This window comes from Canis aureus, chromosome 3 (genome assembly GCF_053574225.1).
Source record: "Canis aureus isolate CA01 chromosome 3, VMU_Caureus_v.1.0, whole genome shotgun sequence".
NCBI lineage: Eukaryota > Metazoa > Chordata > Mammalia > Carnivora > Canidae > Canis > Canis aureus.
This window is the reverse complement of record NC_135613.1, coordinates 73,459,617-73,484,336: the sequence shown is the minus strand read 5'-3', so window position 1 is coordinate 73,484,336 and position 24,720 is coordinate 73,459,617. Positions and strand designations below refer to the sequence as shown.

The window sequence follows — 24,720 nt, the reverse complement described above, 5'->3', positions numbered from 1 at the left end:
TGAGCCCAATTTGTAGGAGAAGAATCTAGAGTTCATTCCCTCTCCCACACTCCCTTCCACTATGTTGCTTCTTCCTTTCTTCCTTAGGTTTGTTGAGTAGTTTGTGTCAGGCACTATTCTAGGTGCAGGAAGCTGCGGTGAGCATAACAAACACTTGGGAACACTGCAAACATTCTATCAAGTGATATTTTTATCTTGCAAATTGGAGTTTGGTGGTCTGTGCCCTAGTTTGTCTAAAGATCCCAGTCCTAGAGGGGGCTGTGACAAGGTGTACAATAGTACCTTCTAAATGCAGCAAGTGAGCAGTGGTTCTGTGCCTCTAGGGATGTGCTCTTCCCACTTGGAGAGCTTGTCTGACCTGGAGGGAGTGTCTCAAGTCATTACCAGCCTGGAGGTGCTGTCCCCAAACCAGGCTGGACACATGACTGAGAGATGCCATAATGATAATGCCTGGGACTTAGCCTGCTGCTGCTCCTTCCTCTGATGGATGGGCATGGAGGAAGCTCACTCTAGAAGGGAGACCCTTATGACCATCGGGATTGGCTTGACATAGGGGAGCTTCCAAGGCATATGCTTCTGCCCACATGGCCCCCACTGAGTTCAGAATGCTTGAGGGACTCCAGCAGCAACTTGAATGCTGAGGGTCAAGATAAAGTGACTGAGTTTCTTGCCTGGTCAGTTTGAGGCCCTGGAAGATTCAGAACCACACTGGGGGCAAGGAGGGAGGGTCCTCGGACATTGGTACCCCTGTCCTTCCACACTACCACCCCAGCTGAAACCTCCAGCCTTGTCCCTGCTCTGATGCCTTGAGGTCTTATTGCAGCTCACATCCACCCTGCCTGCCTCCCTATGCATGGACAGACCTTCAATCTCAATGAAACCTGCTGGATCACAGGTTTTGGCAAGACCAAGGAGACCGATGGTGAGAGGCGGAGATGCTAGGCTGTGTCTCTGTGTGTGTACACATGTGTCTGTATGGAGAGTGTGCGGGTGATGTGTCGGGGTATATAGAGGAGGGCCTATCTAGATGAGGTTTTGGGCAGAGAGCTCCATGGGCCTGGGTGTGGATGTGTGTGTTCGCTTCACCCCTACACACAGCAGACCAATTTATTCACATCTCAGAGCACCTATTAGAAACTTTTGGTTTCCTGAATTCCACCCTTGACCCGTTCTTCCCATTTTACAAATGAGGAAACTGAAGACCTTTGGGGCTATGTCACTTGCCCAGGGTCACCCTGGTAGTTTCTGATAGACAGAAATAAGTCTAGAATAGTCTAGAATAATCTAGAACCTGTTGGCTGGTGCTATCTGCATCATATATACCACTTCCTCACAGAGCCTCAGTTGTTTCTTACGCTCTGGATTGACACTTTTGTTGAGAAAGACCCCCATTAAATTGAAATTACTCTGAATTTTTTTAAAAAGTGAAAAGAAAATGAAAAAAAGACTTTTTTGCTTTTGTTTTTTAGCATATGCAGCTTTAGTCAATCAAAAGAAAAAGCCCCAAATGTACAAGTGAAAAAAATACCAACTGTTGACACAGGCTTAACCAATCTTAGGTACTTTTACATACAGCTATAGAAGTTCAAAAAAGCTCTCCTCTAAGTGTATACAAAATGTGTTTATATACAGATCTGTTCATAGGGACCTATACGTTTATTTCCCCAGAACCCTCAGGTGCCACCTCCCAGTGAAGATACCAACACTTCACTCACGTATCTTAACAAAAAGAGGAAGAGTATTTCCAGGATTGACAACACTGTGCATTCTGTATTCAGACCATGTAGGCACCACTTGGTTGGCTAAGATCCTTCCATCAACGCAGACCACATGAGGTGCCTATGGCCCCCTAAATTCAGATCACACCAGGTGCCTGTGGCCCCTAAATTCAGACCTCAGCACTAGGTTCCTGTGACCCTCTAAATGCAGACCACACCAAGTTTCTATATCCCCCTACATGCAGACCATACCAGGTACCTGTGTCCCCCTAAATGCAGACCACACCAGGTGTCTGTGCCCCCCCTAAACAGCTTGGCACAGAGCGCTCCAAAGTAAGAGCCTATAAACTAACCCGAGAGAAATCTGTATATTTACGTGAGTCTATGTCAAAGCCGTTGGTATGACGATGCCCTCCAGCCAAGACTACCTGGAGACCCCCTGTAGTTGAACATGTTGGGTTCATTGCTCACTGCACTGAGGGGACCATATACCATGGAGAACCATGGAAATCTTAATAACAGAGTGCTAGAAAGGACTTCTCATAGGACCTGGATGGTTTGGGGACGGGGGGTGGTTCAAAGAAGTGGAACATTTCTCTAGATTGGATGCTTTCAGGAAGCAGGGATAATTCAATGATTCGACATCCTAATCCCATCTAGGATTTAAGAATAGGAGTTAAGAATAAACCGAATCTGAAACTATAATCAGTGAAGAAGCAGTAGCCACTCGTATTGGCCGGGAGAAGGGACGGTTAGCTTTTTTGTGGTTTGTAGCCTACCCTGTTTTCATTTATGCTTAAACAAGATTACGAAGCGGTCTTCTTCTGCCTTCCTTCATCACTATTAGAGAGTGGTCTTCTCTGATGTTCGTTCTATAGGATTGTTTATGCTTGGCTCCAGAGTACCTGGCTGGCCTCATTGTCAGCCTTTGACCAATTGCGGGGGTCAGGGCCACCTTTCCCTTGCTCAACAAGATGGAGTGGTGACTGGCCTGGGAGCAGCCTTGTTCTGGTCTCAGCTCCATAACTGACTAGTTGTGCAACTGTGGGCAAGTCACTCCTTCGGCCATGAGTTTCTCCAACTGTAAATGGATTAATTATACCTCTTTAGGGCACATAGTTACTGGATATGAACGAAATGATGTATTTGATGATGCTTGGAATACAGGAAAGCACTGTGCAACATGAAGGCAGCGCAATAGGCTCATGAGCTTGTCTCTGCACGTGTATGTGTCTGTGTTACGTGTAGGGGCTTGTGTGTGATGCGAGGCTGTGAGTGCCCATATGATCTGGGTGGCCAGCCACGGGACTGGTACCCTCCACTCCCAGGAAGGAGTGAGTCTGAGTCACTGGAGAGCAACTAAAAGGTCGAGAAGCTGTCCAGATCTGGTCTCACTCGTTTCCCATCATCTCTTTCCTCAACTCAACTTCACTGAAGAGAAGACCTCTCCCTTCCTCCGGGAGGTGCAGGTCAACCTCATCGACTTTAAGAAATGCAATGACTTCTTGGTCTATGACAGTTACCTTACCCCAAGGATGATGTGTGCTGGGGACCTGCGGGGAGGCAGAGACTCCTGCCAGGTGAGGCTGCATCTGGGTGGGGCTCAGGTCCTGGGGGCAGGGGGCCAGGGGCAGTGGGGGAAGGCTGGGGAGGTGGGTTCCGGGTGAGAATCGGGTGCCCACCACTTCCTGCTCAAGGACCACCTCTCCCACCCTGCTGAGATGTGTGCTCCCCTCACAGGGAGACAGCGGGGGACCCCTGGTCTGCGAGCAGAACAACCGCTGGTACCTGGCAGGAGTCACTAGCTGGGGCACGGGCTGTGGCCAGAGAAACAAGCCCGGTGTGTACACCAAAGTGACAGAAGTCCTCCCCTGGATTTACAGCAAGATGGAGGTGAGAGCCTGCATGGGGCACTGCACGGGGCAGACCAGGAACTCCCAAAGTGGGGTGCCTGGAAGAGGGCCCAGGCCTTCCCTTGTATTTGGGGATGTTCAGAAGGTGAGGAAGATTGGGACAGGACAGGAATCAAATGTGGGGCCAGCCCCAGCTGCCTGTGTTTCCCTCCGTTTCCTTCCTCTGAGGAGCTGGAAGGGGTGGGCCCAGGTTGGGTGCTGGCCCGGGAGCACCGTCCTCTCCGCAGGGCTGGCCAACATGTGAGCTCACACAGCCCATCAGAGCCCGCACGTGTGTAGGAGGGCTCCCTCCTCGCAGGAAGTTAGTCTCACAGCAGATCATCCCCCCTGCTGCTGACCCAGGGCGGTCCTGCCTTCCCTGCACCTGCCACCTTAGCTGTAAAGCAGGAGCGTACACTCGCCTTCCCTCCTCTGCCCGAGCGAGGGGGGGCAGTGCAGAGAGCTCGGGTGGCTGCTCCAGAAATCCACCTAGTGGGTCTCTCTGCTTCCATGGCTCCTCCCTGCTGCCTCTCTCTGAGGAGCAGTGCCCATGACAGCTGGGCTGAATTTTAGGCCCTGAACCCCCACCTTCGACACCTGTATCCCTGAGCCAGCCTCACCCTGTTCTCTCCTCAGAGGGAGGTGTACTTCCGGAAATCCTAAGCAGCTATCCTGTCCCACCTCACAGCACTGGCTGCTGCAAAGACTCTGACCGGAGTGACTGGGCCACCTGCAGTGACATCTGGGCTAGAGGCCACCAGGCACCTTTGTTACTCCCACCTCCACCATCTGCTGCCTCTGTGAATGTGCACACGTGTGTGCGTGTGTGTGTTCGTGTGCATGCATGCACACATGTATGTGTTTGTTGCTTTCCCAAGGTCTTCAGAAACCAGGAGAGCCGTCAGTTCTTCCCAAATCCCAGGCTGGAAAGCACCTGGCGTTAACAGTTTGGGCACTGTGGAGGTTCCTGCAGGGGCATCCATAATAGAAGGAGGAGAAGCCCAAACAGGGCCCAGAGAAGGGCCTGGAAGTTCCCATCAAGAATTCTTGCTCTTCTGACCCTGACTCAGAGACTAGCCCAGATGGAGTAGCCACCAGCAGCCTAGGTGACAGCCAAGTGCTGGAGTACCTGGGCTGTCCCTAGCAGGAAGATGCTCCCGTTGGCATTACCAGTCTCCTGCCCTTTCTTAGACCTCCTGCTGGTGCACAGGTGGGCTGCACTGTGGCTGTCCAGGCTCACAACTGTTCTTGTCTGGTCACAGGCAGTTGGAGCAGATTTTTATTTTATTTTTATATTCAAGAAATGGAAGTAGATGCATTTTTAAAGATACTCCAGAAATTCCAGGAGCCTGATGAGCCAGCATCCATCACCCCCAAAACTCCAAGGGACTCATGGGAATTGTGACATTCCAGAGCTCTGCTAATATTCCTGACGTCCGAGGACCAGAGGAAGGAGCCCCTTTGGGGAACTCAGGGAAGGGAGTCCATATGTGGGCTGGCGAGCAGATCCATCACAGAGAACCACACTGTTGCTGCATCCAAAGGCCACAACCAGGACATGAAGAAATGGCTGCTGCTTCTCTGTGGGCCTCAGAGCCTGAGAGAGTCGAGGTGGACAGGCCCCCACCTTGTACCCAGCGCTGTCCCAGGCCTTGCAGTTTCTTTCCAGCCTCTCCACCTTTCAATGTTTCAGTTGTTTCAGAAACCTGGAACTGCCATGAACACTGCCATGGAGAGAAAGCTGACACTGTCCCCAGGCCCTGGGAACAGCCATGATGAGGATCTGGGTTGCCCTGTTCCTATAAGCCATCAGCATGCCTGGCGTCCATGCAGCTAGAGGCCCGGGCCTTCCCCAGCCTTCCCTCTGGGGCACCTGTTCCTTGCCCCGTCCATTCTCTCTCTTTCCTTGGGCCTGCATCATGGTGCTATGATTCTCAGGGGCAAAGTCCAAGCAGGTCAGCCCAGCTCAGGCAGGCAGCTGCCCCGGGGGCTAGACCACCCTGGAAGAGCAGGCTGGAGTTAGTTAGCAAAGCTGGGTAGAGTCCGAGGGGACTGGCTGCATGTTATCAGGGCTGGGGGAGCGGGGGTAGGGGTGGGGTTGGGCAACATTCATGTCTACGGCAGCCCCGGCGATGATCTTTGGCAATAAATGTTTGTGACCTGAAAAATTTGTGATTGGATGTCCTGATGCCTAGGTTGAAAATTGAGATTGCCCACCCAGGTGCCCAGACAGCCTCAGTTTGGATTCTTAGCTTTGATTCCTCAGCTGTGGGTTCTGCATATTTATTTAGCCAGCCAGCCACCTACCCACCATATCAGTGTCTACTCTGAACCAGGTACTCATGCCAAGCCCAGGGGTACAAAGATGAGGACAGTGTCGTCAGGAACTCACGATTGTGGTCCAGTGTAGGAAGCTATGATGAGTATGGACACCGTGCTTAGAAGCTACCAATTGCACTTGGAGAAGTCAGGGAGGGTTTCACAGAGGAGGTGAGGCTTGAAAGGAATCTTTAAAAAGTAACTAAACCTTCACAAAAAAACAGACAGAGGTGGGTGAAGGGCACTCCAGTGCTTGTCCTTTCTCCTTTTCCTTCTTCCTCTTTCTCTACCTCCGCCTTTGTCAAACTCGGCAAGAAGTATGATTATAAGAAAGCCCGAAAGCTTACTCAAGCATTTCCAAGAAACTTAGATAGGTGGTCCCATTGAATTCTGAAAGATCTATCCCTTCTTTTTTTTTTTTTTTTAAGATTTTTATTTATTTATTCATTAGAGACAGAGAGAGAGAGAGAGAGGCAGAGACACAGGCAGAGGGAGAAGCAGACTCCGGGCAGAAGCCCGATGTGGGACTCGATCCTGGAACTCCAGGATCATGCCCTGAGCCCAAGGCAGGCACTAAACCACTAAGCCACCCAGGTATTCCCAGGTCTATCCCTTCTTGCTCCACACTTACTTTTAGTGCATTTAATATATTAACTGCCATCATTATGATCCCACTGATGAATGGCCAGTGCTGCACTGTACACTCCCGCTCCTGACCATGAACACAGAATTTTCCGGGCCTGTGCCCATGAGCCTGGCCTTTGGACACCTCAGATTTGTTTTCGTTACTCTCTTATGTCAGTATGAGGGGAAGTCCCTCCTTCAATTCTCTTCTGGCTCCATCCCAACAAAAAGGTATGGGGGAGGGGCAGGTGCCAGGCTTAGTGTACTAGCAGGAGAGATAGCACAGCTACCCTAATAATATCCCACAGTTTTCCACAACCTCGGTGGCTTTCTCCTCCATCTAAACATCCAGTGAGGATGCTTCCTTCCACATTATTTTTTAGGGACTCAGATTCTTTCTACCATGTGATTTGGTCATCTTCTCGTCACAGGAAGGAGGGGAGAAAAAAACCCAAAGGACACACATCTACTTTTTATATGCTGTGACCCACAAGTGATACTTGTCGTTTCCACTCCCATGTGACAGGTGTCAACATCTAGGCACCACCTAGATGAAATGGGACAGGGAAATGGAGTCCTTGGTCAGCTCCCATGCAAGAGCAGGCGCTCACAACGGAGGACAGCCAGCTATCTGTGCCCACCAGAGGAAGTGGGTCATAGTTCAGAAGCTGGGCCTTGTGGCCGAGAGTTGGGGCCATTTCTGTTCCTTTCTCCCTAGAAACCAGACCCTTCTCTCTCTCTCTTTCCAGTTTCCTAGGGCAGAAGTGACTTGCAGGGATGCAGGGGTGTCCATGTTGTAGGAAAGAGAAGGTAGAGAAAAGGCAGTATCTCAGTAGAAAAAGGAAAACACATTCCCTTAAACCCAGGACATTTATAGAGGGCATAAGAATCATGGAAGGGGGTGATGGGACTTCCCAGATTGGTCCAGAATTTCCAGGAAGGTGTGTGTATGTGTTGGTTGGGACTTGTTGGGGGTGTTTGGGGGGGGGGTGAAGGGAGAGTTGCTGGTAACATCATCCTCTTGTCCCTGGATCCCAGGCATCTTCAGGTACCACTCAGACTCTCTGGCTTTGTCAACTCTATTGACTGCTGAATTTACCCTGGGGAAGGAGGGGAGGGCCACGTGAGTGTGTTGGGAGTCGGGCAGACGATAGTTTTCTGGAGACAGAGCCAGTTACAGCCTCGCTGCCCATCCAGCTGCCTCTGGAGTTTGGTTAGATTCCCAAGGGCTATTGTTTCCCATAATTGCTTAGCCAATGTCCTGATGCACTTGGGGGGACATTGGGAGCTGCACGTGGAGAGCTCCCTGTAATAATAATGATGAGGATAATGATGATAAGAGCTAGCTAGCATTTGCTGAATGCGTGCTATGTGCCAGATGATGTGCTAACCACCCGCTGTGTCTTATCTCCTGAAAGCACGGAGTAGGCACTATTATCCTTGTTTAATGGATGAGGATGCAAAGGCCAAGGGAAGCGAAACAAGCTTGCCGGAACTACACAGCAGCTAAGTGGGCGCACTGGCCTTTGAATCCAGGCTGTCTGATTTTAAAAGCTGCTTTCCCAAGTCAGGTAGGTTGCTCCTAGCTGTGACCTCATGGGATCTGCCACTTGCCTCTCAGTATCTTTCCATTCTCCACCAGGCCTCTGCCGCGGGAGGGGCAGGGCGGGAGGGCTTCACGGAGAAGGCTGGGCACACCCCTCCGAGTGTCACATGACTGCAGGCTTAGCTCATGCAGTTTCCAGAACCTGAGACAAATGCATTATGAATGGGAGGAGGTCCCCTGACTCCTCTTGCACCCACATCCCATGTGGATGGTTTCTGGGAGGCTCTCCTCTGCCATAACAAGCTGTCACCCCGGGATACCTCCGTGTCTCCTCAGTGTGGGTGGGTGGCCCTGGGAGGCTCATGCCACTCATTCTCTACCTCCTCCGCACTGACCCAGGCTTCCTGTTCCTTGGAATTCTGATGCCCAACCAGGGCAGCAAGCTCACGCTGGCCTAACAATGTGTCCACTCAGAACCTGGAGGACCGTGCTCTGGAGATAAGCAGCCTGGATCATCCAGGCAGAGATTTTCTCAGATGAGTCCTTGGCGACGAGGAGGGCACGGCCTGGCTTTTGGTCCCGCATGGCTCATTTCCTGCCGGTGGGATGTAGGGTGTGGACATAACAGGATACTTCCTCTGCCCAAGGCCTGCATCCCATGATAAGATCTTCACTTTTCATACAAGGAGGGAGCTAGGAATCTACTTTGAATTCCTCCTAATTACACTATGTTTTAGTGGAGAGAGCAGCGAAGTTGGAATCGAGGTACCTGGAGGCACAAATTCCAGCTACACCACTTACTTCGTTATGTGATCTTGGGCAAGCCAACCTCTCTGTTTCCTCATGCAACGTGGGTGTATCTCTCCCACATGCTGTTGCAGGATTAAATGGGAGGATATCTGTAAACACGCAGGACAAAGTGAGTGGCCTATTGAGACCTCTAAACAAATGTTGAATTTGCAGCAAAAGGGCCAGATCCTTCACCTCTATCTCCACTGCTTCAGCAAACAAATGAGACAGGAGAGGGGAATTTCAATAAATCTTCAAAGGGTTCAGGTTTCTTAGGAAATTTGTGTTTCTCTGTATAAATCCTCTTAGTTGTGTGTGTGTGTGTGTGTGTGTTTTAAGAATTTATTTATTTATGGGCAGCCTCAGTGGCCCAATGGTTTAGCGCCACCTTCAGCCCTGGGTGTGATTCTGGAGACCCAGGATTGAGTCCCATGTCAGGCTCCCTGCATGAAGCCTACTTCTCCAGTGTCTCTGCCTCTCTCTGTGTGTGTCTGTCATGACAATAAATAAATAAAATCTTAAAAAAGAAAAGAATTTATTTATTTGCTTGAGAAAGAGAGAGAGCACAGGAACAGGACGGGGGGGGGGTTGGGGGGGGAGAAACAGACTCCCCACTGAGCAGGCACTCCAATGTGGGGCTCCATCCTGGAATACAAGGGATCACGAGCTCAGCTGAAGGCAAATGCCTAAGTGATTGAGTCACCCAGGAGCCCACCTTCCTCTTAGTTTTATAGCAGTGGGGTGATCTTCCATGAAAGTGACACTACCACCTGGGGCAGGTGGACATCTCCTACTCGTGGTTTCTCCAAGTCACGGAGCTCCACTGGGTTGAGCTTACTCTGCTCTCTCTTGCCACTGACAGGAGCAGGATGCGTACCTGGCCCTGGCCCTGCCCCGGTAGCACTTGGCTGCTCAGCCAATGGAGCTGATGGTTCAGGGCTGTGAGGGACTATGAGGGGACTCCTCAAGTCATAGCCGTCTGGACCCTGCCCCATCATGTCAGTGAGCCACCAAGTTGCCAAATCCAATGGCACTCATCCAACTGGAACTCCCTGCAGCACTTAACTGTTGAATACTCCCTACTTTGTGAAATTGCCATAACTTCTGTGGCATTAAGCTCTTCCTTCTGGCCCTTGGCTGCTCCTTCTTCTGTCTCCCACAAGCTCCATAAGCAGAGTTCCTCAGGACACCACCTTTAGCTCTTTGGGGTTCCAGCCAACACCCTATGGAGACAGTAGGAATTTGCTCCATGCCAGGAAGGTACAAGAGATATTACCTTGGGATGCCTGGGTGGCTCAGTAATTGAGCATCTGCCTTTGGCTCAGGTTGTGTTCCCGGAGTCCTGGGATCGAGTCCCACACTGGGCTCTCTGCAGGGAGCCTGCTTCTCCCTCTGCCTATGTCTCTACCTCTCTCTGTGTGTCTGAATTAAAAAAAAAAAAATGATGTCACCTTTGTTTTTAAAAGTAGATTAAAATCTGACTCTGAACTTACCAGCCAGGAAAGCATTCCTCATCCCATTCTTCCCCAGGATGCTATGCTTTGAAGGAGCTTGCACCCTGCTTTCTAGGTTGGGTGCTCAATCTGCAGCCCTCACAGGTGCCCCTTGGAGGATTTTAGAGGGATGGGCAATAGCTCTCGACTCTGCAGCTCTCTATACCCCTAGACTTGAGAATCTACCTCTCCCTGGGTCAGGCTCTAGCAGCTGTCCTCTCTTCAGCCCCCAAATCCCTTCTCCTTGGAGACAGTTCAGGGCAGTCTGTCATCAACATCACACAAAGGCCTATACATTCTCTTTTGAGTCAAAGCCATTCCTTTTTGATAAGATCATGGCAGAAATCCAGATGAGCATAGATTTCAATGCTAGTGTACAGATTTTCAGGTAACTGAAGTTTTCATTCCTCTCAGATAAATTCAATAGGTGGGATTGTTGGGCCATATGGTGATCATATGTTTAACTTTATGAGAAACTGCCAGGCTGTTTTCAGAGGATCTGTACCATTCTGCATTCCCACCTGCAGTATAGGAGTACCACTTGCTCCTCATCCTCCCAGTTGGTAATTGGTATTGTCTGTATTTTTTATGGTAGCCATTTTAATAGGTGTGTAGTGGTATCTCATTGTGGTTTTAATTTGCATTTCTCTAATGACTAATGATGTTGAGCATCTTTTTATATGTTATTGTGTCATCTGTAGATCCTCTTTGACTAAGTGACTGTGCAGATCTTGTTTCTTTGTTGGGTTGTTTGTTTATTATTATTGAATTCTGAGAGTCTTTATATATTCTAGATACTAGTCTTTGTTGACTATGTGATTTGTAAATATTTTCTCTCTTTGTGGCTTGTCTTTTCATCCTCTTAATTGTGCTCTTCTAGAGCAAAAGTGAGTTTGCTGAATTCCAATTGATCTTTTTTTTTTCTTTTGGATTGTGCTAAGAACACTTGGTCAAATCTGAGCTCATGAAGATTTTCTCTGATGTTTCCTCTTGAGAATGTTGTTGTTTATGTTTTTTATTTGGATTGGGATCCATTTAGTTAACTTTTGGATACCGTTGTGATCTAGACTGAGGTTCATTTGTTTGTTAATGGACATCCAGTTGTTCCAGCACTCCTTATTGAAGACTGCACTTTTCCCACTCAATTGCCTTTTCATTTTGTCAAAAGTCAATTGAGAATATTTGTGTGAGTATATTTCTAGCCTCTCTAATATTCCATTGATCTATGTGTCCATCCTTTCACAAATGCCACCCTGACTTAATTACCTCAGCTTTACCATATGGGTGAGTCCTCCAAATTTTTTTCAAAATAATTTTGGATATTCTGGTTCCTTGTATTTCCATACAAGTTTTAGAACTAGCTTGTCTCTATCTACAAAGAATCCTGTTGAAATTTTTATTGGGATTGTGGTAAATCTATAATCCATTTGGAGAGAATTAACATGTTAATTATTGAGTCTTCCAAACCATGAACATGGATGGTGTTTTATTTATTTACTTATTTATAAAGATTTTATTTATTTATTTGAGAGAAAGAGAGCAAGAGAGAAAGCACAAGTGAGGGGGAGAGACCGAGGGAGAGAGAGAAGCAGGTTCCCGGATGAGCAGAGAGTGTGGATGCCAGACTCATCCCAGGACCCTGGGATTATGACCTGAGCCAAAGGAATATGCATAACTGACTGAGCCACCCAGATGCTCTGTGTTATACACTTATTTAGATTTTCCTTGATTTCTTTCTTTTTTTTTTCTCTTTATTTCTTTCATTTAAGTTTTATAGTTTTCAGCATACGGATCCTGTACCTATTTCATTACATTTATAGCTAAACATTTAATAACATGTTAATATAAATAATAATTTTATTAAAATAACTATATTTTTTCTAAACAAAAAATAAGAATAGCGGCATTGTTTTACATTTTTGCAAATCTCTTTAATATCTGGCTTTAATAAAAGATACCTGGATTCTCATACTTGCTTCAGTATTTGATGTGTTATGATATGTTGTTTGAGTTTTACCTATGCCTAATTTTGTAACATCATGCATCGATCAATTGGAAAATATTAGTTCTGAGTTCTGAATGTCTTCCAAATGTTGACACATTTCATTATACAATATAAAAAATAATATCTATTCAGAAAATTCTTTAAGGATTGGGAAGCTCATTGTGAAGGATCCAAATTTTCTAAAATTCTAATTTTCAATTGAAAGTTTATATCATTAGTAACAAACACTGTCAGATGTTTTCTTTGAGGTGACAATTTCATTTTGTTCATTTTTGAGAAAATGATTGCCAACTATCATGTCAGAGTAATCATAGTTTGTCAATCTTCTTTCAAGGAAAGATGGTGTTTCATGAAAAAAGTGGCTAGTTCAGCCTGCAGCTGAGACATACAAGTGCTTTTTCTTGAAACAACCTTAGAATTTGGTATATACGGCAGAAGTGCTTTCATTTTTTTCATACCAAATATTGAAAAGACATATATTTGGGATTGCAATATCAATAAATTAGTAACTTTTAATAATTAATAATATCTACTGCTTCATCAAGGATGTTCCTTAGGGAAACTGGCCAGTGTGGGGTGGTAAAGTGACTAGAAGTACAGTTTGGTGCCATTGCTTTGACTCATGTGAAGGAGCCAACAGTTTGCCCACCATTGCTTTTGTGCCATTGGTACAAATGTCAACACAGTGAAAAAGGCAAATGACATCATAGTATTATTATGAAAATAGTTTTGACCTGCTGATTCCCTGAGAATGTCTCAGGCACCCCCACACTTGGAGGGCTGCTACATTAGACTGCACAAGACAAAACATGGAAATCTACAGGTGTTGACTTTGGATAGTCACTTCCTGGGAATTCTATGGGAACCATGTCTATCTTACCTCCACTGCCCATTTTCAGGAAAAAGCGTACCATCTCTCATCTAAAGGAGCCCAAGGCTCCTCAGCTTTATGTGGTGATGGTTGGGTCTTGTTGAAGAAGAGAGATGTTAATTTAACTGCAGTTTAATGAAGAGCTCAGTGGGTGGGAGAAAGAAGGGTGGGGATTTGCATTTCCTTAATTTCCTCGGCTTGATGCATCCCAGGCAAGGGCTCTAATTCTAGTTAGAGATACTCTAATTGGGTTAGCAGAGTGGCTCAGTTGGTTAAGAGTCTGCCATTGGCTCGCATCGTGATTCTGGCATCCAGTCCTACATGGGGCTCCCCACTCAGCAGGCAGTCTGCTTCTCCCTCTGCCCCTCACACCACTCCCTGCTTGTGCTTTCAATCTTTGCTCTCTCTCTTTCAAATAAATAGATAGAATCTTTAAAGAAGATAGAAAGAGAGAAACACTCCAATCCCTCTACCCCACTGGGGAAGCATGGCTAACGCCTTCAATATCAGCAATTAAGTCTTGGTGAGGTCTGCCTTGTGGTAGACTAGAGATCACTACTCTGTCAGGTTCTTCTCTGATAAACTTTCTCACTGGACTAATGGATGCTCCAGATCCAGTTAAATTCAACAAATTGTCACAAGCACCTTACTAGTACCGAGGACTGTGTTAAATGCTGCAAGTGGGATTTGAGGTAGGGGTAGAGGACACATATCTGTCATTTATCATGGTGTCTTCTCCTTGGCCCTTTCCAGCTGGATCTAATTTTTAAAGCTTCATTGTCTTTGTGATTTTGTAACTTATCTCTCATTACAAGAGAATTTTTAAAAATCCAAACAATCCTGGAAACTATACAAATAATATAAGGAGAACTGTTTTTGCCAAGAGTTTATCATGCGATAAACTCTCCATATCATCACACACTTTATCTCATTTAATTTCTCAACAACAATATAACTAGGTGCTATTGCAAAGAAGAAAGTAAAAATCACTTTAAATCTCACTATCTGGGGCACCTGGGTGGCTCAGTCGGTTGAGCGCCTGCCTTTGGCTCAGGTCATGATCTTAGGGTGCTGGGATCCAGCCCCACATCAGACTCCTTACTCAGGGGGAAGTCTGCTTCTCCCTCTTCCTCTGCCCCTCCACCTCACACATGGTCTCTATCTCTCTCAAATAAATAAAGAAAATATTTTTTAAAATCCCACCTCCAAAGGTAAATGTTATTAGCATTTTGGCAATATCTTTCTACAACTCTATGCATCCATAGAGGGAGGGTTACAGTTTTATGTAAATAAGATCATATTTTACAGATTATTTTGTATCTTAACTTCATTTTCTCAACAACATGAAATAAGCATGTTCCCCAAAGGGATGGATATTATCATCTTTAACAGTTGTAGGATATTCCGTTGTATAGGATATTCCACTGTGGACATCTAAGTAGGGGTAGTTTCCAGAATTTGCTTTATAAACACTGTTGCCATGAATTTCTTTGCACACAGCTTCATTCTGAGGTGATTGTCTTCTAAGTAAATTTCAATAAGTAAGATTGCTTACATTTCTATTCTAAATGCTGAGCTGTTTTTCAGAAAAGTTGGGTTAACTCCTATGCTTCAAACGTGTCCAAGTTGGCTACCTTATTCTTCAAAGAATGCTGAGGGCAAACTTGAGGGAGTACATGTGAATGTGTTCTTGTGTGAATACCTGCTGTATGTATGAGCTGCCCTCATGTATGAGAGTTCATTTATTCACTTAACAAATGTTTCTTTTATTTATTTATTTATTTATTTATGATAGTCACACAGAGAGAGAGAGAGAGGCAGAGACACAGGCAGAGGGAGAAGCAGGCTCCATGCACCGGGAGCCCGATGTGGGATTCGATCCCGGGTCTCCAGGATCGCGCCCTGGGCCGAAGGCAGGCGCCAAACCACTGCGCCACCCAAGGATCCCTTAACAAATGTTTCTGAGCATCTACCATGAGGTAGATGCCCAGGTAGGGATGCAACTGTGAGAAACTCAGTATGATCCCCTTTCTCATAGGGTCAAACATCAAAAAAAAACCAAAAACAAACAAACAAAAACCTTGCCAGGGCGCCTGGGTAGCTTAGTTGGTTGAGTGTCTTTTGGCTCAGGTCATGACCCCAGGATCCTGGGATTGACCTTGTGTCCAGCTCCCTGCTTAGCAAGGGAGTCTGCTTCTCCCTCTTCCTCTTTCCCTGCTCATTATCTCTCTCTCAATTCATTCTCTCTCTCAAATAAATCAACAAAATCTTTTAAAAAAATTAAAAGATTTACAAACCCTGCCATAATCACATGAATAAAAACTATATGAAGATATGTCCAAAAAAAAAAAAAAAAAGATATGTCCACTTATAACTAGGCTCTGCTGTGGTCTAGTGATGGTGGCCAGGGTAGTAGAGGAAATCAGGGAAGGTTTCCTTGAAAAAGGGCTATTAGAGTTAACATCCAAAGGTTAAGGAGGCACTAGCCAAACAAAGACAAGTGTTCCAGGTGAAGAAAGAGCTTTACATCTCTTCTTCTACCCTCAGTGGGAGCTGCCTTGCCAGGAGAATCTCCTGCCATTCCCCACATTCCTGCCTTTCTTCCTCAGTTTGCTGTTTTCCCACCTATTTTCCCTCCTGAAGCAGGAGGAGGAGCACAGTTTGAGGAATGCAAAGGCTGGAAAGGTCGGAGCCCAGAGATCCAAGGGGGGAGTGGGGCCCATGGACGCTGAAGAGGCTGCAGGACCTTGTGTCTGGCGTGTATGTCCGAGGGTGTACATGCCTTTGAGCACATGTGTGATGATCTGAGAGCTGCCCTGTTAGGGGAGGGTGTAGGAGGGCGCTGGTCCTCAAAGTGGGGACCCCTGAACAGAAGCATCAACATCTCCTCGTGGTGGGGCCCAGGATTTGTGATTTAACCCCTGGTGGTTGCTATGTGCCCGTCAGTTTGAGAAGTGCTCCCGGAGGATGTGTTTGTCCAAACACACCTGTGTGAGAGAGGTGTTGGGATATTTGACTTGCAGGTGGAGGTTTGCATGTAGGCATCCTCATGGCAGGAAACTCACCCCATCTTCTTGACTTTGTCCTCTCAAAGCACTCCCAAGTCTAGGGCAGGCACTCTGGGGCACTCAGCAGATATTAAATGATGAGGATAATGATGATAGACAGGTATGTCTCCAGCTGAGCCCCTGTTTCTTACCAGTCCCTGGGCAGAGCAGCCACAAGGCGCCCTTCTTTTATCACAGACAGAGATCTAATCTCAATGGTGCAGAAAGCAGGAAATTCGCAATGGGAGAACAGGAGAAATGGCCCATTCAGAGTGGAAAACTACCTCCTTGCGTGGCCCCTGACCAGATTGCCAGGGCAGAAAGAACAATTTCCCGCCTATCCCTGGCTACTGGCTCTGGTGTGCAGAGAGAGACGGAGAGGGCCTCGGCCCCACACAGGGCAGGGGTTGCGGGTGGCTGGTGGCTGTGAGAGGGTGTCCTTGTATCACAGGATCGTGCACCATGGGAGCCCCAGGGAACGGGATCTCCTCGTGGGAAGAAGGGGCCAGAATGCCTGAAAGCTAAGCACTAAACATCTTCACCAAACAAAACCCCAAATAAGTTCCCAGTATGCACCCAGGTTCATGTCCTGAGACTGACACTTATCAACTCAGCAACTCTGGGGAAGTTGCTTCAGGTCTTTTGGGCTCAGTTTCCCCATCTTAAAAATGGGGATGTCATAGGCTCTGCATTGTGGGGCTACTTCTTGGATGAAGTGAGGTGATGTATGTGAACTCATTAGCACTGTGCCAGGCATATTGGAAATGCTCACTGCAAGTTGGGGGAGGCCTTTGTGTTACTTCCTTGAAATGCAGTTCCCTGGCTCTCCTACCTGAGCCAGTTCAGTGAGTTCATTTGGGTTGGTCAAGGTCCCCCAGACATGGGGTGGGGCCAATGGTGCTTTCTCCTGGAGCACCCAGTGTCCTGGTGATCTGCAAAGGTGTAGAGGTCAGAAGCAGGCGGCATGTTACTCGGACCCCACGGTGGCCACTGCTTTATATCTCTGCATCCGCTCTGACCTGTCACGATGGTCTGCTGTAGGGTAGGATTGACCCCGAAGAGGGCCACAGGGAAATGAGGATAAGTAACACCCAGCACTCGAGGTTGTCATGTGGTAAGGTTGTGACATGGCCTCGTTTCATGCCTGGCATGTGGTAGGTTCACAGTAGGTGTCTGTTCCATATGAAATTCTATCTTGGGGCTGGTCAAGGTGGGTTTAGTTAGGACACGGAAGTCAGGACAGGAATATTGATTGAGCAATTATCACTGCTAGGCAGCATGTATTTTGTGCGAGTTAGCTCCATCAGCCCCCGAAAGAACTCTACGGAATAGAGAATAGCATTATTGCCATCTTCCCAGAAGAGGAAACTGACACTCAGGGAAGTCAGATGACTTGTTCAAGACCAGCAGTCCTGGATTCTAATTCGGAACTACCCATGCTCATTCTATTGGCCTCTTACTACTTTTCCACAAGAACTCGTTCTTCAGAGAGAACAGGTGCCAAAAGAACCTGTTCTGTAGCATGGAAACTGCAGACAGTGTTATTGATTTGTCCGCTGAGCACAAATTATTTGCCAAAGAAATAAATTTACCAACTTCACTCATTTTGTCCACTCTGACTCCAAGGGAGTTTCTTCTGTTTGCTTGGCCTTGACCTCTCCTACTCCAAGTAAAAATCCCTTCTCTTTGGTTCAGTCCTCAGCACAGGGCAGCTGGGAATATTTAAGATGTGTGGTCTGTGCATGGCAGCTCTCAGGAAAGAATGGGAACTAAAAATAAATTCGCTTTGGGTGGTGTCTTTGGGGCCTCCTCTAATGGCAAAGGGTGGGGGCTGGACTCTGGAGGGAGAAAGGGGGAGAGAGCAGGATCCTGATACCAGGTTCAGAAGCCTCGGCCTCACAGTTGTAGTTTCGGGCACCAGTTCTCTCCCAGGCCCTGGTCAGCCTTCTTAGCCGGCAGCAGGATGGGGGTGGGGGATGGGGCTCAGGAAGTCTGCATCATAGGGCTTCCATTTAGGCAGCCCCCAGTCCTGTCCCGCCTCTGCTGGCGGAGGAACCAGATAAGAAAACAGATCCTAGATGGAAAACAGGTTCTCATAAATCCCTGCTCCTTCCCAGCAGGCCTCTCTGAACCTGCCAAGTAGCTCAGACTGCACCTCCCACATGTCTCATTCTAACTTCTGTGCCTGGGTTTGCTCTTTTCCTGCCACAGACCCTCATCCTCCCCCTTCAAAGGTCAACTGTTTGAGGAAGGCAGCCCAGGTTAGTTTCACCTCTTATCCTGATCTTTTTCTTGCTGTGGATATACTCTTGGTATGTTCACATTAATTGGGACATCAATAATTGGTACTTAAAACCTGGGTTAGTTAATATTTTAAGATACTTACTGGGCAGCCCAGGTGGCTCAGCGGTTTAGCGCCGCCTTCAGTCCAGGGCGTGATCCCAGAGAGCGGGGATCGAGTCCCATGTTGGGCTCCCTGCATGGAGCCTGCTTCTCCCTATGCCTGTGTCTCTGTCTTTCTCTCTGTTTGTGTCTCTATGAATAAATAAATAAAATCTTTTTTTTAATAAAATCTTTAAAAAATATATTTTAAGATACTTACCATGCATTTAAGAAAGCGTGTTTTTCTCACTCCTCAGGACACAGAAATCCTGAGAGATAGACAGGCAAGGGAAAGAGTGGATCAGTACTCAGGAGACATTGCTCTGGTCCCAAGCAGGCCACAAATAAGTTATGTGACTTTGAATCACTCATCTCCTCTCTCTGGGCCATGAGCTCCTCATTTGCAAAACATCTTCTAAGGCCTCATCCAGTTCAGATATCCCATGGCTCTGCATATAGAACTCCCTTGTGCTCTGTTTCTTCCAAGCTGTGGTGTTCTTGTGTATGTCTCTGGCCTGGGTTCCTATAGCTCAGACATATTGTGCACTCCAGGGCTTCAGACCCACCAAGTCTGCAAGCCACGGATAAAGCCGTCCACGGGAGAAGTCACTGCGAGGCTCAGCTATTTCCCTGTGCCAGGCAGGTTCTGCTAAAAAGCTGATGCCCAGGTTCTGTTCCTGGAGAATCAGATACATGGGTTTGAGGTGGGGCCCAATCACCTTGCTTGAGTCATCTATAGCTGCAAAATAAAATGCTCCCAAACCTAATGCTTTAAAAAACAACAAACACTTTATTTACTCAAGATCTGAGGAGTAGGAGCTTGGCTTGGATGGGAATGTCCCAGGTGGCTTCAGGCTTTTCTCCACGTTCTCTCTCTCTCTCTCTCTCTTTTTCCTTCCAGCAGGATAATCTGACTTCTAAGGTGGCTGGCTTCCAAGAGGTGGTGTTCCAAACATTGAAGGCAGAAGCTGCAGCTCTTTTAAGGCCCCATCTAAAAAGTTATAGGGTGATAGTTCTGGCTCTTTCTGTTGCTCAAACTAAGTCCAGACTGTGGTGAGGAGGGATCAGTGCCACCTCCAAGTGGTAGGAGCAGCAAAGTTTCCCGGCAGAAGAGCCCATGGGATGGGAGACATTGCCGAGGCCATCTTTCAAAACACAACCTGCTATAATTCGAGAGCAGTCTCCGGATGAATCTGCCGTGGATCATGTCCCCGGAAGCCTTCTTTCCATCTCTCCCTTTCTCTCGCCTGTCAGACAAGGCACAGTCAGCGTCAGACAGCCTCACAGCGCTGATATGTGGGGAATTTTCTTGATGCACGTTGGTTTTATCCATCAATATCATTCCAATCTTTTGCATTAGTAAATACTGATTACCCACCGATTATATTGGCAAGTGTTGGGGAACAGGTGTTAAAAGCATCAAATAAGAAAAAAAAAACCTTGGGATCCCTGGGTGGTGCAGCGGTTTGGCGCCTGCCTTTGGCCCAGGGCGCGATCCTGGAGACCCGGGATCGAATCCCACGTCGGGCTCCCGGTGCATGGAGCCTGCTTCTCCCTCTGCCTGTGTCTCTGCCTCTCTCTCTCTCTCTCTCTCTCTGTGTGTGTGACTATCATTAAAAAAAAAAAAAAAACCTTAAAAACACCCCCAAACAAAACAAACAAAAAGCATAAACTAGACATCCTTCCTGCCTTCATTTGATTCACCATCCAAGAGCAACCAACTTAGGCGATTCCCTGGGTCAAATCATTGCAACCCTCCTGTGAGTCAGAAGCCGAAGGTTCTGAGTTCAACTCAGGAAGATAATTGTGGACTCTCTTTTAAACAATGTCCTGAAAGGAGTTGTGCTCAAGTGCTAGATACATGTTTAATGTTAGAGTGAATGGCCAGAATGGTGAGTGTTTTATGCTCATCACCTCCCACCGGCCACATCTAAGGTTCCAGACAAGGCCTGAAAAACGAGAATCAATAGACATAATGCTTTAAATGGTGGACATCAAACATGCCTTTGATTTGAGAGGCAATTACACAAACAACATCATCAAAGAGAATGGAATGGTAGGAGGGTTGAGAGAAATGGAGATGTTAATGAACCCAAGAGCCCATTATAAGCAGACTAGAGAGGCAGTGTCCTCATGACCATAAGTGGTCTGCTGACCTGCCCACCATCCGTCTTGGAAGCCCATGGTCATCAGGAATGAGCTCCCTTCCCCAGACAGTCCAGGCACAGCCCCAGGATGCCAGGCCTCTGGCTGCTGCTGTCGGCTTCTTGGGAGAAACACAGCTTTATCTACAGGCACTGAGTTTGCACTGCAGGAAAGTTGCTTCCCCTCATGGCATTCAGTCCGGAGGCTTCCCCTAAGACTTCCCTATAAAGTTCAGCAACCAGCTAGCCCCAAATCATTTTTATTGCTTCCCTAAACTCCAGCTTGGACTTTGGGGGAAGGAGTGGGAGTGGGAGTGGGAGATGCAAAAGAAGAAAAGTGGGTTCAAGTCTTTCCTGCCTGGAAGCGTGGCTGGGCTAGCGGGTTATTGTCTGGTTGCAGCACGGGCCTAAAAGACCAAACAGAGGTGCCCGCTGGGTCCCCATGGTTCTTCCTGGCTCAAAAACTCAGCTACAGCCTCTGTTCTGAGCCTGGATCCATTAGGTTGGAAGAAAGTATATGATGATGAACAGGTGCCTCTCCCTGCAAACGTTGGCTCCAGGCACTAGGGGAGGGGTGGGGAGTTCAGACGCCTGCTTATGCTAACAGGCTGTCAGCTTCTCTGTGCATGGGGAAGGCAGAAACACAAAGCTATTCTGGTCTTGTCTAGGGAGCCATTATGTATTGAATTTCCAACGTCATTGTCTCCAAAGGGCAACGTTGCTCGTTTTCTCCCATTTGCATTCACTGGGAGGAGACCAATGGGTGCGTGTTTGCAGAGTGGAGAGGCTGGGGGGAGGAGTGGTCATGTGCTCGGTTTGGATAACCAGCAGCTCTGGAAGAGGCGTGCTCATAATTAGAGATTGGCGCCTTGAGGTGACACTTCACACTTACAAGACACGTTTAAGTCAATCGGGCAGGATTCGTTCTCCAGACTAATGGGACTGGGGTGGATTTTTCACTTAGAGACAAATCTCATGCATGCTTTGGCATGCCTCGTTTCCTGACATATGTTATAGTTTTCCTGTGGGAAGACAGGGTGAAATTTTATTTCAGACTTCCCCCACTCTGCCTGCCTTGGCTTTCTTCCCTTCTCCAAATCAAGATCGTGATCTAAAGGTAGCTAGGGAAAGGGACTCTGGGGGACCTGCTCCAGGAAGAGGAGCATTGGTGTTTCTGTTTCGACGTGCTGACATGCGTCAGGTGTGTGCTAGCGGCCCGTAAGCAGGCAGGCAGAGGTCTTCTCGGGGAGGCAGCTTCCTCGTGCTGAAATCCTGCTTTCTCGTCATGCAAGGCTGTCCCCCCTAGCTGTTCCAATCTATTTGTGCCATTTAGGACTGTGTTGGCTGCATGGAACGGAAAACCAGCTGGATTTTCTCAGGTAACAGGAAACTCTGGAATGCAAGATGGCTGCCTCGTCTCCAGGCATCGCATTCGTGTTCCTGACAAAAACAGGATGAGGAGGAAGGGGAGGAGAAGTAGGAAGGAGAAGCGGCGGGAAAGGAAGGGGAGGAAGGGGAGGAGGAAGAGGGAGAAGAGAAATACAAAAGGCAAGAGTCGCATGCCTTAGCATTCTTACTAAATAGAATTCTGTTGCCATCTTCTTGGCCAGAACTGGGTCACGTGGACCCCCCTTGGTAAGTCTGGGGAATGAGTGCTTTAAACTGAGCTCAGTCAGCAAAAAGTGGCAGAAAGGAAAAAAGAAAACCCACCTGACTAGGGAAGCAGCGGTGTCTGTCATCCCATCGAGTCCCCACAGCTCCCTACAGAGAAGTCCTGCTTTTCAGCCCCCCCCCCCCCCCCCCCCCCCCCGGCAGTGTCAGTTGTCAGGGTCTCCTCCTCTTCCTCACCACGCATCTCACCTCTGCCTGTGACCTCAACAGCACTGCGACTTCATCCGCTCACCTTGGGAAGAGAGAGCAAAGCAAAGGCATTGCACACCTGTGGTGGGGGGCCCCAGGGTACCGGGGGGTGGGGAGCCGGTTCTGAAGGCTTTGGCTAAGCTGAGAGATTGATGAGACAGGAGGAAGAAGGTGTTCACAACGAAGCTGGAAAGGCTGGCCGGGACACGATCATGCAGGGTCTTGTGAGCTACGATTCCCTTGAATTACAATTCCCATTTATAACCCAAGTTATAGATGGGTCACCAGGCAAGCCACTGGGGTCTGCATACGGAGTGAGAGGCCAGGCTGCCTCCAAGAACTTCCTATTCCATTAGGGCAGCCCACATGCAATTACACACAGTAAAATCCAGACTATGATATGCACCATTATAGATGGAGAGGCACAAGACCGTTCGCGACAGCGTGGACAAGACAGCCTTAATTTCTATAAGGTGATATTTGAATTTAGCTCTGCAGAGTAGGTAAGATTCTCACAAGGGGAGAAGGGAAAGGGGATGTTTTATTTTTTCTAAGTCTTTTTTAAAAAAAGATTTTATTTATTTGACAGAAGAGAGAGAGAGGAGAGAGCACACACAAGCAAGAGTAGTGGGGGAGGGAGAAGTAGGCTCCCCACTGAGCAGGGAGCCTGATGTGGGGCTCGATCCCAGGGCCCTGGGATCATGACCTGAGCCGAAGGCAGATAGATACTCGAATGACTGAGCCACCCAGGCGCCCCAAGAGGGGATGTTTTAAGCAGAGAAACTCTATGAGCAAAGATGGGCGGCATGCAAACCGGCAGCATATTTGGATGATTGTGAGTGACCCTCTTGGGCCGGGGGGCAGCATTTGCAAGGGTTGGAGTGACAGGCGTGGGGATGGAATGGGGAAGGCAGAGCAAAGTATGGGGTCAGGAGATGAAGCACAAAAGGTGGGTGGGTCTTGGGTTGTAAAAACTATTATATTAAGAAGTCAGACTATAGTGTGTAGAAAACATGGAGCCTGTGAAGGTTTGAGTCACATCTGAGTTGCAGAAAATACCAAAGAGTTGATAGCCTGGGGGTGGGGAGACTGAGGCCGAGTCTCCGGCAGGAGGCTGGCAGCAGAGAGACCTGATCTAGAACAGAAGTGGTCAGGGGAGAGGAGTGAGGATAGTACATGCTTTCCCAGGTGAGTGACTGGGTGGGGACAGTGCCATTTATGAATTAAAGAAAGACCCCGGAGGGGGAGCACCTTTGGGTGTGGGGGGAGTCAGATGATGGATTCAGCATGAGCCGCGCGGGGTGCCTGGGCATTACTCCTCTGGGTCTCTGGGGATGAGGACCAGGCTGGCGAGTGTGGGGCCATCGGCCCTACATGGATGGTGAAGCCATGGTTGCAGGTTGGATTGTCCAGGAGCTGTGTAAAGTGACAAAGGGCCTCACACAAGCTGCTTGAGGGAGAAGCTGGACAGGTTCGAGAAAGACAGGTCAGGGAGGGTGGAAGGACCCAGGTTCCAGGAGCAGTTTGCAGGTGCGCAATCTCTTTCAGCCAAGGAGTAGGAAACGGTTCTGTCCTAGGGTTTGGGGGCTCAGCATTTGGCTGGGGGGAGGAGGTACGTTCGAACCTGTACAAAGCACAGTGGCTGTGAATGGATTGAAAGTAGTAGTTGGTGGGCAGGAGTGCTCTGATTCTTCAGTCCGCACCCCAGGATGAAATGGTACCCCCAAAGCCACCTTGGAGGGTTACCTGCTAGGAGAGGCAGGGGTCTCTCCCCAAGACTCCTGGTCTTGCCCCTCTACTCTTTCCTGCTGGCCCTCCACTTCGGGTTGGTCTGCTGCTCTGGGACCCGGGCGCTGACAGGCTGAACGGCTATTTTTGTCACAGTCCCTGGGGACGAGGCAAGAGCAGTCCACACGGGGTTTTAGTATTTAGTAGCACAGTTGTGAGTTACTGAGCACAAGCTTTAAAGCATGGAGCCGTCCCTTGTGCTCCCAACAGTCAGGCTGTCCTTCTGAGCCCCGGGTCTTTTC

At 48.1% G+C, this 24,720-nt stretch overlaps 1 protein-coding gene across 4 annotated transcripts in view; it reads left to right on the top strand.

Annotated features, from left to right (window-relative positions):
* Positions 1 to 5,711, top strand: part of TMPRSS13 (transmembrane serine protease 13) — a 28,545-nt gene extending 22,834 nt beyond the window's left edge. The window contains exons 11-14 of one of the 4 annotated variants that reach the window (XM_077893705.1): positions 824 to 922; positions 3,156 to 3,298; positions 3,459 to 3,611; positions 4,299 to 5,711. In XM_077893705.1, the coding sequence (XP_077749831.1) occupies positions 824 to 922; positions 3,156 to 3,298; positions 3,459 to 3,611; positions 4,299 to 4,322 (419 nt within the window). In that variant the 3' untranslated portion in view covers positions 4,323 to 5,711. Of the gene's footprint in view, positions 1 to 823; positions 923 to 3,155; positions 3,299 to 3,458; positions 3,612 to 4,246 lie in introns of all 4 variants that reach the window. The other 3 variants (XM_077893703.1, XM_077893702.1, XM_077893704.1) reach the window with 3 other exon arrangements.
* The last annotated feature ends 19,009 nt before the right edge of the window (positions 5,712 to 24,720 follow it).